General features: G+C 35.2%; 2 protein-coding genes and 2 long non-coding RNA genes across 4 annotated transcripts in view; 2 read left to right on the forward strand and 2 right to left on the reverse strand.

Annotated features, from left to right (window-relative positions):
- Positions 1-1,030: 1,030 nt before the first annotated feature.
- On the reverse strand, positions 1,031-1,973 carry LOC105314680 (uncharacterized). The gene is made up of 3 exons (XR_002187421.1): positions 1,903-1,973; positions 1,691-1,846; positions 1,031-1,329 (listed from the first exon to the last, which is right to left on the reverse strand). It is a non-coding gene; the product is annotated as an uncharacterized LOC105314680 (long non-coding RNA).
- Positions 1,974-2,832: 859 nt separating this feature from the next.
- Positions 2,833-3,501, reverse strand: LOC109580135 (uncharacterized). Its single transcript, XM_020003395.1, has 2 exons — positions 3,305-3,501; positions 2,833-3,046 (listed from the first exon to the last, which is right to left on the reverse strand). The coding sequence occupies exons 1-2, from the start codon at positions 3,438-3,440 to the stop codon at positions 2,868-2,870; spliced, it is 315 nt and encodes a 104-aa protein (XP_019858954.1). The 5' UTR covers positions 3,441-3,501; the 3' UTR covers positions 2,833-2,867.
- A 705-nt stretch (positions 3,502-4,206) lies between these two features.
- Positions 4,207-7,512, forward strand: LOC109587160 (uncharacterized). Its single transcript, XR_002187422.1, has 4 exons — positions 4,207-4,992; positions 6,721-6,859; positions 6,988-7,076; positions 7,300-7,512. It is a non-coding gene; the product is annotated as an uncharacterized LOC109587160 (long non-coding RNA).
- Positions 7,513-10,675: 3,163 nt separating this feature from the next.
- The window catches only part of LOC109587158 (uncharacterized), a 7,369-nt gene continuing 2,628 nt past the window's right edge, over positions 10,676-15,416 (forward strand). The window contains exons 1-8 of the mRNA XM_020003394.1: positions 10,676-10,746; positions 10,863-11,157; positions 11,204-11,442; positions 11,793-11,953; positions 12,950-13,123; positions 13,448-13,580; positions 14,767-14,838; positions 15,175-15,413. Coding sequence (XP_019858953.1) covers positions 10,740-10,746; positions 10,863-11,157; positions 11,204-11,442; positions 11,793-11,953; positions 12,950-13,123; positions 13,448-13,580; positions 14,767-14,838; positions 15,175-15,413 — 1,320 coding nt within the window. The 5' untranslated portion in view covers positions 10,676-10,739. The remainder of the gene's footprint in view (positions 10,747-10,862; positions 11,158-11,203; positions 11,443-11,792; positions 11,954-12,949; positions 13,124-13,447; positions 13,581-14,766; positions 14,839-15,174; positions 15,414-15,416) is intronic.

Raw genomic sequence — 15,416 nt, forward strand, 5'->3', positions numbered from 1 at the left:
TCAATTGTACAGTTTGTCCAGTGTCAGCTACTATCAGTAGTGATCATTGGTACTGGTTTGAATCAGGTATGTGTATGCTAATGATTATTATTTATAATTTATCACTTGTGTATAGGACCTGTTGAGAGTAACAATGGAACACAAACAAAACAAGTTCATGACCAATCATCATATAAAAGTAAGGAACTGTTAACTTTATTTTTATCATATTATTGCTTTATATTGCTATTATTTTAATGCAGACCTCCTGTTAGACAAGAAGCCTGAAAAGAGTGACCTCGTTAGGTTATTCAAAAGTTCTGCTGCCCATTACATGATCATTGGTACTGCACTTGATGTTGAAGTGGATGACCTGCCACCTACTCCAGGGGCTGCTACTACTAACCTCATACTAGTATTCAAGAGATGGATAGACTCTGATAAAGGAGTGACCTGGAGGAAAGTACTTCAAGTTTGTGATGATTATCCAGAGGAACTTGGAAGAGTAAAAGCTAAAGTGGAAGGATTCCTATCATCAGACAGAGCCTGTGATAATTATTAATAATGATAATTATACATGCATGTACACACACTTATACTAGCACTCTACATTATGCATTTCATTTGCCTGTGTGCTTATAATACATGGAATTATTATAAGTTATTCTTTTTGTATCTTCTTAATTTTACAATACATTATTTTGCCAATCATACAAGTGAGGAGCCATCATAATGCAACAACTGATAGTTACTGTTCACTTTCTATGGAATATACTTATTGGGATTTGCTTGAAAGCTGATAGGCCAATTTCTAAACATTAATGCATGGGGAGCAGTCATTTGGAGAAAGCTTCACAACAACTTAATGACTATACTATTGAGGGATTACATTATACAGCATGTGTACAAACGTATTTATAGCTAAAACTTCATGACTTGATCCTCTTCCACTAAATGCTTTCAATGCAATGAAAGTTAAAAATAGTTTACATGCATCAGGAGATATAATGAAAATAAAGAATTATAAAGAAGGCGATGAACTATATTTTAAAATAATAATCACAAAAAATTAGATACAGAATTGATAACACATGTACATTAATGATCATTTCATTGTATTAACAATATTTCCATATATGGTTTATATTACTTGAAGCCACACCCCTGCCTCCACCTATCACTGATTAGTTTTGGATAGGTTTCAATGACGTTGTAGGTAGTATGAGTGAAGTAAAGCTGTGGATCTGTGAAACCTGTCGCTTGAAGAAGAAAGAACAATTCATCAACTGTATGGAGATGAGAATGTGACGGATTGAATGACATCATAGTGAGATCAAGAAATGACTTTAACTGAAATAGAAATAGAGAAAGAGAAAGAGGAAAAAGAAAAATAGATTCAAGCATGTACATGTACATACAGTTTGGTCAAACATTGTGCACTGAAACACATAATATTGTGTTTTAGTGTACAAGTTTGACTAAATTATGACCAATCCCTCTACAATGGTACAGGGTCACAGGCCGAATTGCAAAAGGAGAGAATTCTCCATTTTTGTTGAATTTACATGTACTTATGTTGCGTAGAAAATTTGAGCTAATTTAAATTAAATTTCGATTTTTTACAAATTTTCAAAGATGCCCCAAAATTGGGCCAAAGACCCTGTACTATAGTACAGGGTCTTTGGCTTCAATCTCTCTCTCTCTCTCTTACCTTCTCTTCTGCTGGTGGCCAGTGTGCATCATGTTCTCAATAATCACAAGACGACTCTTATTTCTCTTAGCAACTGATTCAACTTTAGATAATATCAGCAGAGCATCTTCATCTGACCAATTCTGTAGAATATCCTTTAAAATATAACAATCACAACTGAGAGAGGGAGAGAGGATGATTATTATTGATAATTATTGTTTTATTGTTCTTACTCAAATTGTAGTATGTTGCCAGTAAAATTACCAGACACAAGTGAAATGTACTCCTAACTTTCACATTATATCTCTGATAATTAAAAAGAGAGAAAAAACAAAAAAATTAAGACCAACCATGCAGTGTATTGTAACTGTCAAAGCTAGAATTACTTGCTATTACTGTATAGTGCAAAATTATTTTTGAGGGCTGTAAATTTTGCTAATTTGCTTTAAAATTTTGCGGATGTAATTTTCACAAATTTATGCTGTCTGCCATCTTATAACATAAATAATATGATTTTTGCAGAAATAATTTTTACAAAAATTGCAAAATCCATGAAATTTACAGCCCTAAAAAATTTTGCACTATATTATACAGCATGTACAGTGTGTTTAAGATGACAAAACACTATCAGTTCCTCACTTTGAATTATCAATGACATCAGGTAGATCAAAGTTAGTTCCTTTCATCTTAAAATCATAATGACTGAGTACAGCATACAGGAATGACCCCAGTCCACCACCAATGTCACATATATGAGAACAAGATCCCAAATATGGATAATCCGTAATTATTGCGGGGGCGTTGAGTCGAGAGGTGTTGGCCATTCCAGCATCATGAAGGTCTTGGAGAAGAGGGTCAGTTTTTAAATGTTCTAATAATTCTTTCCTGTAGACTTCCTTAAAGCCAGAATTACCACTGTAGAGATTCCGAGAGAGGGCAGTACTGATTATCAATGACTCATTACTTACTGAAGAATAACAATGGATCACAGTTTGATACAATAAATACATTAAAAATTGTTAATTTTATCTTTAAAAGTTACAAGCATAAACTCCAAGGTTTAAATTGAGGCCTAAACAAGCTTGTAAAAATTTTTAAAATAGAAGAGTGTATTTATTCATTTTTTGATTCATGCTACACAATGTTGAGTGGCCTTGCAGCACAATAGAGCTTATTACTAATTAATATTTAATTATTCTTAAGTACTTGAGTATAATTTAACGAATCCCTTAAGACTCTTAGGATGGTTAGCAGTGAGGTACTCACTGATGGGGGTTAGACTGTACTTGTCATCACTGGTCTCTTCTGAGAGGAGCTCAAAATGAGCTGCAGCATGTAATATACGACACAAGTATGACGTGTCTAAAGGATCATAACCTATTGGTATTCAAGAAATAATAAAAATAATAATTATGTAGAATTTTTACTGATAAATGAATTTCATTTTTAACATTAGTAACATTAGGAATATAGAATTGCAAAATGTGATTTTCTAAATTTACAATAATTATTCTTATTGGAAGCACTATAATAGATACAAGCATGTAAAAGCTTTGTTAATAACTGCATTCCTCTGTATGCACAATACATTGTTAGTATATATCAATAACATTATTATCATTCATTAGCTCTTACCCATCTCTTCATCAATGATTGTTTTAATTTCTTCACAACTCAATGGCCTGTCTGCTTTCTCAATAGTATCTGGAATATTCAGTGTTGTTATCATGTAGAGAGCTCTTGATTCAATGTGTTGGAGTGCTGTGGTCATCACTCTTAAGTGATAGGGTTTAACATGCTGGCCCTATGAAGAAAGAGATGGGTCAATATTGAGAGTGATTTGAGATCCATTCTTTAAAGACCATGGGCTATATATAAACTGGCTGATTTTTTATATGGTCATAACTCAAAAATATCTGTCTGGATCAGTTCAAAATTTGTACACAGCATAAGTACATCAATATGTGTCAGAAAATGTAATAAAAATTTGGGGTGATTTTGGAGCCATTTTTTGCAAAAAAACCATGGGCTAAAACAATCGTGATGTTGAAGAGATCTTGGATTTCGTCCGTCTTACTAATCCTGATATTACTCGTGATCAATTGTTTGATCTTAAGTCCACTGAAGTTAAGCAATTGAGTCGCCGTGCTCAACAACTTATTAATGATGTTAATTCTGGTGTTGTTGTTGACTCTTTTGAGACTCTTCAGTATGCTATGGACCGTCATGTTTACAATATTAAATTTGATAATGTTCATTTACTTACCATTGAGGAACTCTCTCGTACTCTCTCTGGTTTGAATAATGCTAACCTTTATCGTTTACAACAACAGACTAGGTATGAAGATGGTCAAAAATTGTTTTATTTCTTTGGTCTTGATGAGTTCAATGATAAAATTCAAGATTCTGAAACGGTACATGACACTGTACTTGCAGCCTATTCTATATTCTACATATAAACCACTGATAGCTACTCACAATATCACAAGTACAATGTATCTTTGCCTTACCCACCTCCGAGCCCATCTCTCAAAATAATAATTGCCACGCCCTTGGTTCCTTGCATTAAAACTTTAAGAGCTCCATTAAGAGACTGCCTCAGACTGGCCAGTAGGGAAGGTCTGTAGTAGGAGCTGTGCATCTGATAATACGTTTGCTGGGAGAAAGCAATAAGGGAGTGGCTGCTAGGATCAAAATGGTTGCCAGTTGTGAGGGTGAAAGTTCTAAAGCTGTTGTAGTTCCTCCCGTTCAGGAGTAGCCTTGACCCGGGGTACTGGCAGGAGTTAGGGAAGAGGAAACTCGAAGAGTATCAGCTAAGAGAGGACCCGGTCCCTATCAGGGGCAGCTATGATTGAGAACTACAGGAACATTAGCACTCCTTTCCTATTCCTGGATTATACTGCTTTTGATGTGGGATACCAGCCTACTGGACTAGACTTCCCATCTCCTGGTCTCCTACGAAACATGAACACAATTGCCTCCTTCAACAACATTGACAAGGAGTTACTTGATACCTGTGGTCGTCTCATTTTGGAGAGTATTAAAAATGGTGATTGCCTCAAAAACCCTTCACTCTTGACATCGTTCCTGTTACTCACGTACGCCGACTTAAAGAAATATTGTTTCATTATTGGTTTGGATTCCCTGCCCTCTCCCCCTCCAGTCCATTCACTTATAGATCTATTAGTCGTTTGGATACTTTTTTAAAGACTCCGACCTCCAGCACTTGGTATCTCATTACAACGACTTTCAATCGGAACACAAAAGTGTTGGGTTCTTCCTAGTTGACTGTTCCTAAAATAACTGGCTGGGAAAGAAACAAAGTAACTGACATTAATAATATACATGTACATGTATCGGGGAATGTATGAATAATGGAAAATTGTGTCCTTTTCAATTTTGGTGAAATTTGAGCAAAGTCCCTTTACTATAGTACAAGGACTTTTGTCTGATATTGGAACAACAATAATTTTGTCCATGGTTTTTTTCAAAAAATGGCTCCAAAATCACCCCAAATTTTTATCACATTTTCTGATACATATTGACGTCCTTATGCTTTGTAGAAAGTTTGAGCTGATTCCGACTTTGATTTCTGAAGTTACGGCCATTTTAAGAAAATGCCAAAATTCTGAAAAATACCCAAGGCTATAGCCCATGGTTTTTTCTGAAAACTGGCTCCGAAATCATCCCAAATTTTCATTACATTTTCTGATACATATTGATGTCCTTATGCTTTGTAGAAAGTTTGAACTGATTCCAGCTTCAATTTTTCGAGTTACAGCCATTTTAAGAAAATGCCAAAATTCTAAAAAATACCCAAGCCCATGGTTTTTTTCCAAAAAATGGCTCCGAAATCACGCGAAATTTTAATTACGTTTCCTGATACATATTGATGTCCTTATTCTGTGTAGAAAGTTTGAACTAATTCAAAGAAATATTTTTCGAGTTACGGCCATTTTAAGAAAATCCCAAAATTTTGAAAAATACCCAAGGCTATATAGCCCATGGTTTTTTCCAAAACTGGCTCCAAAATCACGCCAAATTTTTATTACATTTTCTGATACATATTGATGTCCTTATACTGTGTAGAAAGTTTGAGCTGATTCCGACTTCAATTTTTAAAGTTACGGCCATTTTAAGAAAATGCCAAAATTCTGAGAAATACCCAAGGCTATAATAGCCCATGGTTTTTTCAAAAAGTGGCTCCAAAATCACGCCAAATTTTTATTACATTTTCTGATACATATTGATGTCCTTATGCTGTGTAGAAATCCCAAAATCCTGTGGGTACCTCATGTACAGTACCTTACTGTTAGTCTCACGGGTCAGACTCAATTATTAGAATAGAGTCTGGCTTCATGTCTTAATATCAACTAGTGCTTCTCTGGTGGAATTCGGTCAACTCAATGAAATTACTGTTACCATGGTTACTGCCCACACAACGTTAGTCCAGTGTCATGTCTGAGCTATTATGCTCCTCCTTTCTTATGATACCTGTATCTATCTATCAATGACCACACCTTCCACTGGATCCCCTTGATCTGCTCTGATTGATAGACCATTAGGCAAGTAAAAGAATGCTTCTAGCTTCCTCTCTTGAAATAATGTCCATGAATTCTGAGATGAATTCAGGTGCCATGATTGCTCTAACTTCAGTACTGCCGAGAAAAGCAAAAAATTGAAAGATCTTTACTGCTTCATTTTTCTTGATGTGAGCAAGCAAGTTGAGTATGATCAGTATAATAATGAATCCACTAGTGAGTCCAATATTGTGGAGTGTGGGCATGTTTACAGAGATTAACATTCTTTGCTCGTGCAATTCAAAACATTGAGCCCACTGGTTGATATCAAGCAAGGTTCCAGACCCTATTCTATAAAATTGAGTCTGGTCCCCCGAGACTGTACCTTACTATTAGTGATTTTGATGTACATGTACATGTACTGTACAATGTATAGCCTGAATTTAATGAAATATTGTCAAGAAATTTACATGTACATCTATTTAGATGTACATATTATTAATTACAGTCTGTTTTTATTAATATTACTAGAGGTGATGGTGAGGTATTCATTGGTCCTTAGAGGAGAGGTCAGCTATTGAATGAGGAGGAGTAGCTGTGACTATTACCATTACTGATTATACCATCACCTCATACATGTATGATCAACCCTCCAGTGGATCCTTATAAGGTAAGATTCATGTATACATGTACATGTATGTGTTACATTACATTTATTACATGTATTACATGTAATGTTATAATTATATATTATTATTATTATTATTATTATTAAAAATATTCTCATTTTTCTCACAGGTCATGATAAGGATGGTTGCTAATATTTATCTGAGAAGATCTATTAATTTTGATGTTGGCAGACAATGGAACGATGAAAAGAACCAGTGGTAAGATAAGCATGTACATGTACTTATGTTGTGTAGAAAGTTTGAGCTCATTCCGATTAAAAATTGGATTTTTACAAATCTCAAAAATTAGGCCAAAGTCTCTGTACTATAGTACAGGGTCTTTGGCCAAATTTTGTCAAAAATAAAAAAAGAGAATTCTTCATTTTTATTACATTTCCTGATACATATTATATAGTTTCCTAATTATTCCTCTTAATTACAGGGTCAGTCCTCTTGTCCTCCTCTTCTCACTCCCTCTCCTTATGTTGGTGCCTCCAGTGAGTCCCTTAACTTGTCAAGTCTCATCAGTTCAGCTAACATTGGACCCACCTGAGGCTTAACCTCTAACAAGTACCTCTACTAGTATATACATGTATAAACATGACTTTAACATCTAAATGATATACATGTACATGTACATTTACATGTAGATATACATGTATATACTTTACGTTGGCCGAAGGTAATTGAACTATTATTTTAAAGGAATGCTTAATTGGGCTAAAAGAAACAATCCATTTTTAAAAGCTACTGTACAAGTTATGGTAATTTAGCTAGCAAGCATTAGATGATAAGAGTACTTGTAATACAACATGTATGGTGCATGTACATGTACATGATAACATATCATTTGTTGTTGTTTATTGTTGTTGATAGGTTGTTTGGGTGTTATCAGATATGGTACTTGAGTGTATCATGGCCCACGTGTTAACTAAACTACAAAGAGGACATTATCTGTTAGACAGGAAGAGGAAAGCACTTCAAGAACCAACCAGGGTGAGAGGGGCGGGGCTAGGGGCCAAGGGGAAGTGGTGTAAATTAAAGTACATGTACATGTACAAATGTATATAAAAATTATTACATGTACATGTACATTGTCAAATTATTATAATTATAATACTAACTATTATTATTACTACAGGTTGAATCAGTTGATCCAGTACATTCAATATGACATAGGATTAATAATGAACCACTTTAGGTCAGTGAATCTATTATTAATACTACCAGTGGGAGCTTTAATTTGGTTGAGTTTTATTTTGGCAATTGGTGATTTGCCAGTTCAGTCCCCCCAATATTAAACCAGCCAATCATTAATGTCCATGATCAGTGATGCACGTGTACTTGAAAACCACCAAATTAAAAACCTCCAATTACATTTTTAGAGCAAAATCACCAAAATAAAGTGTTATAGGATATTACTGCACTAATAAATGTTATACATGTACATGTTCATTGTAGATATGATTATTATATTGTGATCTATGGATGGGATTGTACCTGTGAGGTGACTGAAGACTGGATACATCAAATGGAGTGGATCAGCTACCACTGGAACCAAACGAACCGTTTTATAATATACTGGTTAATGATGGGACCAACAGATACACTGCACAAGGTATTAATGTACATGTACATGTATTACCCAAGACTATAATAGATCATCGTTTTTTTCTAAAAACTGGCTCTAAAATCACCCCAAATTTTAATTACAATTTTCTGATACATATTGAAGTCCTTATGCTGTGTAGTAAGTTTGAGCTGATTCTGATAAGTCACACGTAATTTCTGTGTTATGAACATTGTCCTGTGTGTGTGAGTAGGTGTGTGTGAGTATAATAGTGATAGTGGCAGGTGTTGGTTGTGATAAGCTAGTAGTGTAGTAACTACCCACTCACAAAGGAAATACCTGGAGATAATGAATTATCATAATAGTATACACTGTACATGTACATTGTACATATTCACTTATTCATTGTATTATAGTGAAGTATTGTATGAATGGCCATTGGACTGTTAAACTCTTAGAGGTGGGTGATGACAGAAATTTTTGACTAATAAATTTATATTTTGGCTGATTCCAACTTCAATTTTTCAAGTTACAACCATATGCTAAAATTTTGAAAACATTATTCTGTACTATAGCCCATGGTTTTTCCCAAAAAATGGCTCTGAAATCACCCCCAGTTTTTATTACATTTTCTCCAGAAAGTTGGAGCTTTTTCTGACAATAACGTATGCAACACCTCTGTGTGTGTGTGTGATGTATTGATTTATGATTGAGTAGTTTTTAATTAATGGTTCATTAATGTGTAGTAATGGTAGTCCTTATTAGGAAGTAAGATATATACATAATTAATTATATAGTAACTACCCACTCACACACATACACATCAGGTTAATCACAATCTTACATGTTCATGAAACAGTATTATTAAGATTCTCTACTACAACCTAAACCCAAAGTCTGTGACACCTGATGTACATGTACCTTACTATTAGTGATTTTGATATCAGTAACGTGACTGTAATAAAATACAAAAATGGTCCAAATTTTAGTCCCTTCACTGTACAATAATACAGTCCTTTCTCCCTCCCTCCCTCCCTCTCTCCCTCCCCCTCTCTCCCTCCCCCTCTCTCCCTCCCCCTCTCTCCCTCCCCCTCCCCCTCTCTCCCTCCCCCTCTCTCCCTCCCACTCTCTCTCCCTCTCTCCCTATAGCTCCAGTAGTTCCAAGATGGCTGCTAAAAGAGGATTCAGTGTTGGTATACCACAGACTGAGCCAGCAGAAGCTGATGAGTATTCATCAGACAGTGAGGCTAAGGATGAGAGGACTGGTGATCAGTACTCACCCAAACAACAAGACTCTAATGTCACTACTAACACTCACTCCTTCACTTCTTATGTACTCCCAATGGACTCCTCAGTTCTATTGATTACTATGGGTTTGAGTGTAGGGATCCTTCAAAAGAGGATATGAAGACTTATGAAAGGTAATAACAATTATACTACTGAGGGAATTGTGAAATAATGAAACAGTTTAACCTTTAAAATATACTCAAGATTTATCCAGAGAACATGTAGCTATTACTAACTATTGTCTGGTGTCTTTATAATATGCTATGTAGAAAGTTTAAGCTGATTCTGATTACAATTTTTGAATTACGAGTCCTTTTTTATCTTTAAGATATTTTGCCATGTGTACTATCTACACTTGGTCTTTCCCCATAAAAATTTAAAACCTGTTGTTTCTCTAAAACAGGTTTGACAGGTTGTACCAGTTATCCTGCATTCCTCTTGAACCACAAACTGATGAAGACCTAACACTCACAGCAAAGAAGGTCCAAGAAGAGAAGCTCCTCTGGAAACCAACCTCTGCCTACAGTACGGACAACAGTTTTCAAATAACCCCACCCACAGTATCGGAAGAGAATAAGAAGATCTACAATGACTATTGTAAAGTATAGTAGCTAGATATGGTCCTCGTCCAATTTCAGATGATGACATAGCTATATACTACCGATTTGACAGATGATTATTTTATTGTGTGTTATATGTGACTATTTGATTATGTGTTCATGGCACCACTTCAAAGTTCTGTGGTGGTTTGTGTTTTATCCCACAAGTGTGTTATAATAATAATATTGATAGTTAATAGTTAATGCTATGTCCTAGAACTGGAATTGTTGCTGATTTTTGTTGATAATAGCACTGCTTTCATTTTGACAATGACTGCTAGCTATAATTTATAGTTTAGGCAATCATCAGTCATCATGAATGAATGCTGGAAAGTGAATTATCTTCAGTTAATTTAGGGCGTGGCTCACTACATTTTTTATGTTGCCATGATGTTGCGTTAGTGTAGTGGATGGAAGGGAGACTAGATGGAAGGTGAGTAACTTTATTCTCTTTTCTTTCTTTCTTATTCTCTCCCTTACTTTACTCCTCTGTATCCTCTGCTTTTTATAATTATTCACTATATTACTGTGTCCTCATGTTATTTATAGTCTATCAACCAGTGAAGAGGGACCGTCACTCTACAGTACAGGTAGGAGACTACCTGTACATGTGGGGTGGGAGGCAGCCTGATCTCCCTTTAGTACACGATAATGAGAAGAAGAAATCGATGTGTTCTGTAGTTGAGGTCTGTCATGTACCAACTGGTGAGTGGGTACAAAAGCCTACCATTGCTGACCCACCACTTGGTGTCCATAACTATGCTGCTGCTGTCATTAGAAATGAAATATTCTTTTTTGGAGGAGATTGTGGTCATGGTGACTGTTTTCATAATAGTTTATACAGGTAAACAAAATAGTTACTGATAAATATTATATAATATTTTATACAGTTTTAATGTTGATACTTTCAATTGGAAGGAACTCTGGCCTACTACATCTCATCATGGTCCTATGATGAAGTCTGGCTCCAGCATGATAGCAATAAAAGTGAAAGATGAGGACTATCTTGCAGTGATTGGAGGGTTTGGATCATCTTCTAATAATACCCCACCACAACCTGGTGCCCAGTACAGTGAATCTTATGGTTATCAACGTTGCAATGAAGTTCATATGTACAGATTAAAAACTGGTCAGTAAAATATGATATTAGGTTCATAAATGTAGTTTATATGTAGTAATTAAATTGATGTATTTAGTCACTGTTTATGGCAGATAGCTGACCCACAGCTGAAACCAAGGTCAAGGGTCTGGTATCTGCCATAAAGAGCTACCACACAGTCTATACAATATAAGGTAGACTTGATTAACTTGAGCAAAGGTAGCCATAGTGTACGTGACTAGTAGTGTTCCACCATTTTATCATAATGTGCCATTTAATGGAGGGCAGTAGATATATTTTTGCCAATGGAGGGTGTCTATTTGAGCCCAGGAACTACTTGAGGGCAGTGTGTGTGTGTGTGTTATTTTTATTATTTTTAGGTGAATGGACTTCGCCGACAGTCACTGGAGACAGACCACCTCCTATTAATGGCTTAACTTTAACATCAATAACTAATACCACTGCTATATTGTTTGGTGGTTATGATGGTGAAAGATGGAGTAATGATGTATATGTATTTGAATTTACTGATACATCAGTGGTGAGTGTATTATTAGTATAATTATACTAATTACCTTAGGCTTAGGATAGGTATTAATTGCGACTTGCAGGTGTACTTAAAAACCCTAATTTAACCAGTGACTAATAATAGCTACATGTACTTGTGTAAACAATGAAGGAGGGCCTTAGTAGTGGGGTAGAGTTACATGTATGCTCTTAAATGGATACCATACAGGTTGTAAAATTTTGAGGATACAGAATTTCATGTTTTTGGTGAAAAGGTCTTAATTTTTGATTTCTTTAAAATAACTGTTTCAATGTTGCACCATAGATATAATACACTGAATTAACAGGATTAGAAACAGGATCACGTGAGCGCATTATCCATTGAAACACTCCTAGTTTGCCAGGAACCGATCCCATAATCGAGATGAATGGAGATACTTTGTGGGACTCTCCAGACAATATCTGATAGTATAATAACTAAATACATGTATCTGCTTCTATGGTTACTTCTTAACCTCTTACAGTACACTGTGATTTTTTATGGACTGTGTTTAATAGTTTTAGAGTACTGACGCCATTGAAATATGGCCTTTGGTTTTGACATGCCATAACTTTCTAAAACTTCTGTGTAAGCACTAATAAATGTCTTAATGCACTAAAGATCCTCAGAGAGTAGCCATAAAAGCTCATACTAGTGCGTCTTGTCATCTCCTATAGTTGCTAGAGTCCCACAAACTTTTTGAAAAGGGACAGTTGGGGCTCCCAGCAATAGTCAAGCAGCTACACTGAGCTCCGATATAACTAGGAGTGTTTCAATGGATAATGCACTCACATGATCCTGTTTCTAATCCCGTTCCGTGTATTATATCTATGGTTGCACCGTTTTCAATTAGAATATTATTTCGGTTTCCATGGTTTTTAATTATTACTGCATGCGAATACATGTATATAGTCCTACAGTATTTATCCTAAAGTATTAGTTAATGTATTGTGTGTGTTTTATGATAATTAAATATTTATAATATTTTAGAAATGTACAAAGTTTTCTAATCCTGGAGAATCAGTACAATGGCCTAAGGAGAGAAGTATTCATTCCAGTGTATTGATCAACTGTAGCTCAGGACCACACATACTAGTGGTGGGTGGATTTGGTACCAGTGACTGTTGGTTGTTAAATATAAACAAAATGGAATGGAAAGAACTGGTAAGTATTATAATATAATTGTGGTGAGCATGAGTGAGTCCTACTAGCACGAGACCACTGTGATCTGTCTGTCTGTACATGTACATGTACGTCAATCCTCAATGATAATCAATTTAATACAGTACAACTGGTCAGTATAGACATGTGCATATGATAAAGAAATGAAAGATTATGCTATGAGTAGTTTTTAAGAAAGAGCTCATGAAGCTTGCCTTTGTTGTCATTTTTGTGAGTGTGATTGACAATGGAGGAGAAAGGAGGAGGAGAGAAATATCATTTTTATTAACCAGATATATTATTTTATCATTATTTTAAATTATATAGACTAATATACCACACAGTGTCACTGATAGAGAGTATCATTCTCTCTCAGTTTGGAGCGAGACACAGACCACTCATTGGATAATTGAGTTTGGAGGAGAGACATCAATCAGTGATACAAGATTTATTGAAATCAGTGAGTACATGTATACATTAGTAGATACAATGTGTATTGAATATGTAATAATAATAATGTTACAATAAAGAATGAGTGAGGGTGTGGCTTTATGTACGATTGTACACGCGTACTAAAATTAATTTACTGTATAGCATTAAAAGTGTGAATTTTACTAAGATTGGATTGTTGACAGTGTGTGTATTTGTGGGTGGGGCAACTTTTATCCACACCCACCATAGATAATATACTACATGAAAGGGATTGGAAACCACCGGGAAATTACATGGAATGTAATGCGTTGCCTAGCGACGTATGCAAGTTGCCCGCGAAATGAGCAAAATGGAGGATCTTCACTGCAGTTTACAGCTTATAATTCATGTCTAATATGAACTATTGCTATAGTTTTAGGACAGACGAAGAGATCAAGGCTTTAGCTATCCATTGATACCTGGTTCAAGAGGACTGCACTTGTGGTCTGTATGAAATCCTGTCCTAAAGTGTGCCTGTCAAGTTGTCCTAACTGTCAGTTTTGTTTTGTACCTTTTTCTCTGAGGCTTTTAGTTTAATCTTCCATATAAGTTTATGATCATTTAAGTAGCTACAAAACTGAGGTTAATAGGCCCTTTTTAAAGAGAAATAACTTATCACTGTAAATCCATGGCTAAATGTTGTCTAAAAAATTACTTTTGTTTTATACCCTTAATTCGATGGCCTCATATAGTTCAGCCTTCAAATTTTTTATACAGATATATAATTCTATTGCGGAGGTTAATAAGATATTTTTACATCTGAATTCTACCATACATATTTTATATAATTATTTTCTCATTTGCACATATCTATCAGTTTTATCAGGGCTCCTGGTTTTATATGACTCTAACACTTTTGTAGCTAGTGATTTTCTTAAATGCAAGGAATACTATTTGTAAAAATCATTGAGAAAATAGTCAATAGCAAAGAAGCTATCATATTTCGTTTCTGGTGTTCAGAAAACAGCAGAGAAGTGCCTTCACCAAGACTGCAGAACCCTATTTCAATTTTTCATATACCATTTTATTCTAATAATGCGTACAATTTAATATGGTATTGACAACTAGCATTTCCTGCCGCGAACAGTGGTTTCCAATCCCTTTCATGTAGTATATTATCTATGCACCCACTCTTAAATAACTATGTGACAAATTATTATTATTATTATTATTAGTATCTAGTACTGGTGATTTGGTAGTACAGTCAGTACTGGACATTAATAAATATCAGAAGAGAAGAATACAAGGTATTAACACATACATGTACATGTACATGTACCAAACACATGTTTCACTCATGTGAAGTACGCTCATGGTTGCCGGCCAATAAATAATTCTATTTCATGTATTAGCGGCTAATGAGATTCCTAACCATATATTGTTTTCATAAAACCTTTTCACAATCATAACAGAATCCATTGTAGTACAGCAATCATAAGTGCATACACACAATCAGTAATGGTTAGGTAATACACTCACTAATGTAACACACACTAATCTAATAATGTAATAGACCTCTTTGTGTATACACAACACAGTTCCTGCTATGTTTATTAATTATACTATTTCATTATATTATATAGATGCTGTAGGGAAGTGGATGGAGGAAGGGAGTGTTGATCTAACTGTTACTCGTGTTAATATGCTTGGTGCTCCTGGAGCTGGTAAAACCTGTACACAGCTCCTCCTACTAAATGAAGACCCACCCATTCATGACACCAGTACGCCCATAGCCTGCCCTGCCGTTAGGGCTACTAGAGTTGCCGTTTGCGATAAAACGATTTGGAACCGAGTGACTCGAGACAAATTACTCGACCAATTAGCA

Source organism: Amphimedon queenslandica, unplaced genomic scaffold (assembly GCF_000090795.2).
Source record: "Amphimedon queenslandica unplaced genomic scaffold, v1.1 AMPQUscaffold_12672, whole genome shotgun sequence".
In the NCBI taxonomy this organism is placed as follows: domain Eukaryota; kingdom Metazoa; phylum Porifera; class Demospongiae; order Haplosclerida; family Niphatidae; genus Amphimedon; species Amphimedon queenslandica.

Bases quoted from the DNA above. Each gene is read 5' to 3' on its own strand.
- LOC109580135 (XM_020003395.1), bottom strand. From the start codon at position 3,440: ATGACCACAGCACTCCAACACATTGAATCAAGAGCTCTCTACATGATA. The intron at 3,047-3,304 runs GTAAGAGCTAAT...GAATACCAATAG, and splicing joins AATCATTGATGAAGAGATGG to GTTATGATCCTTTAGACACG.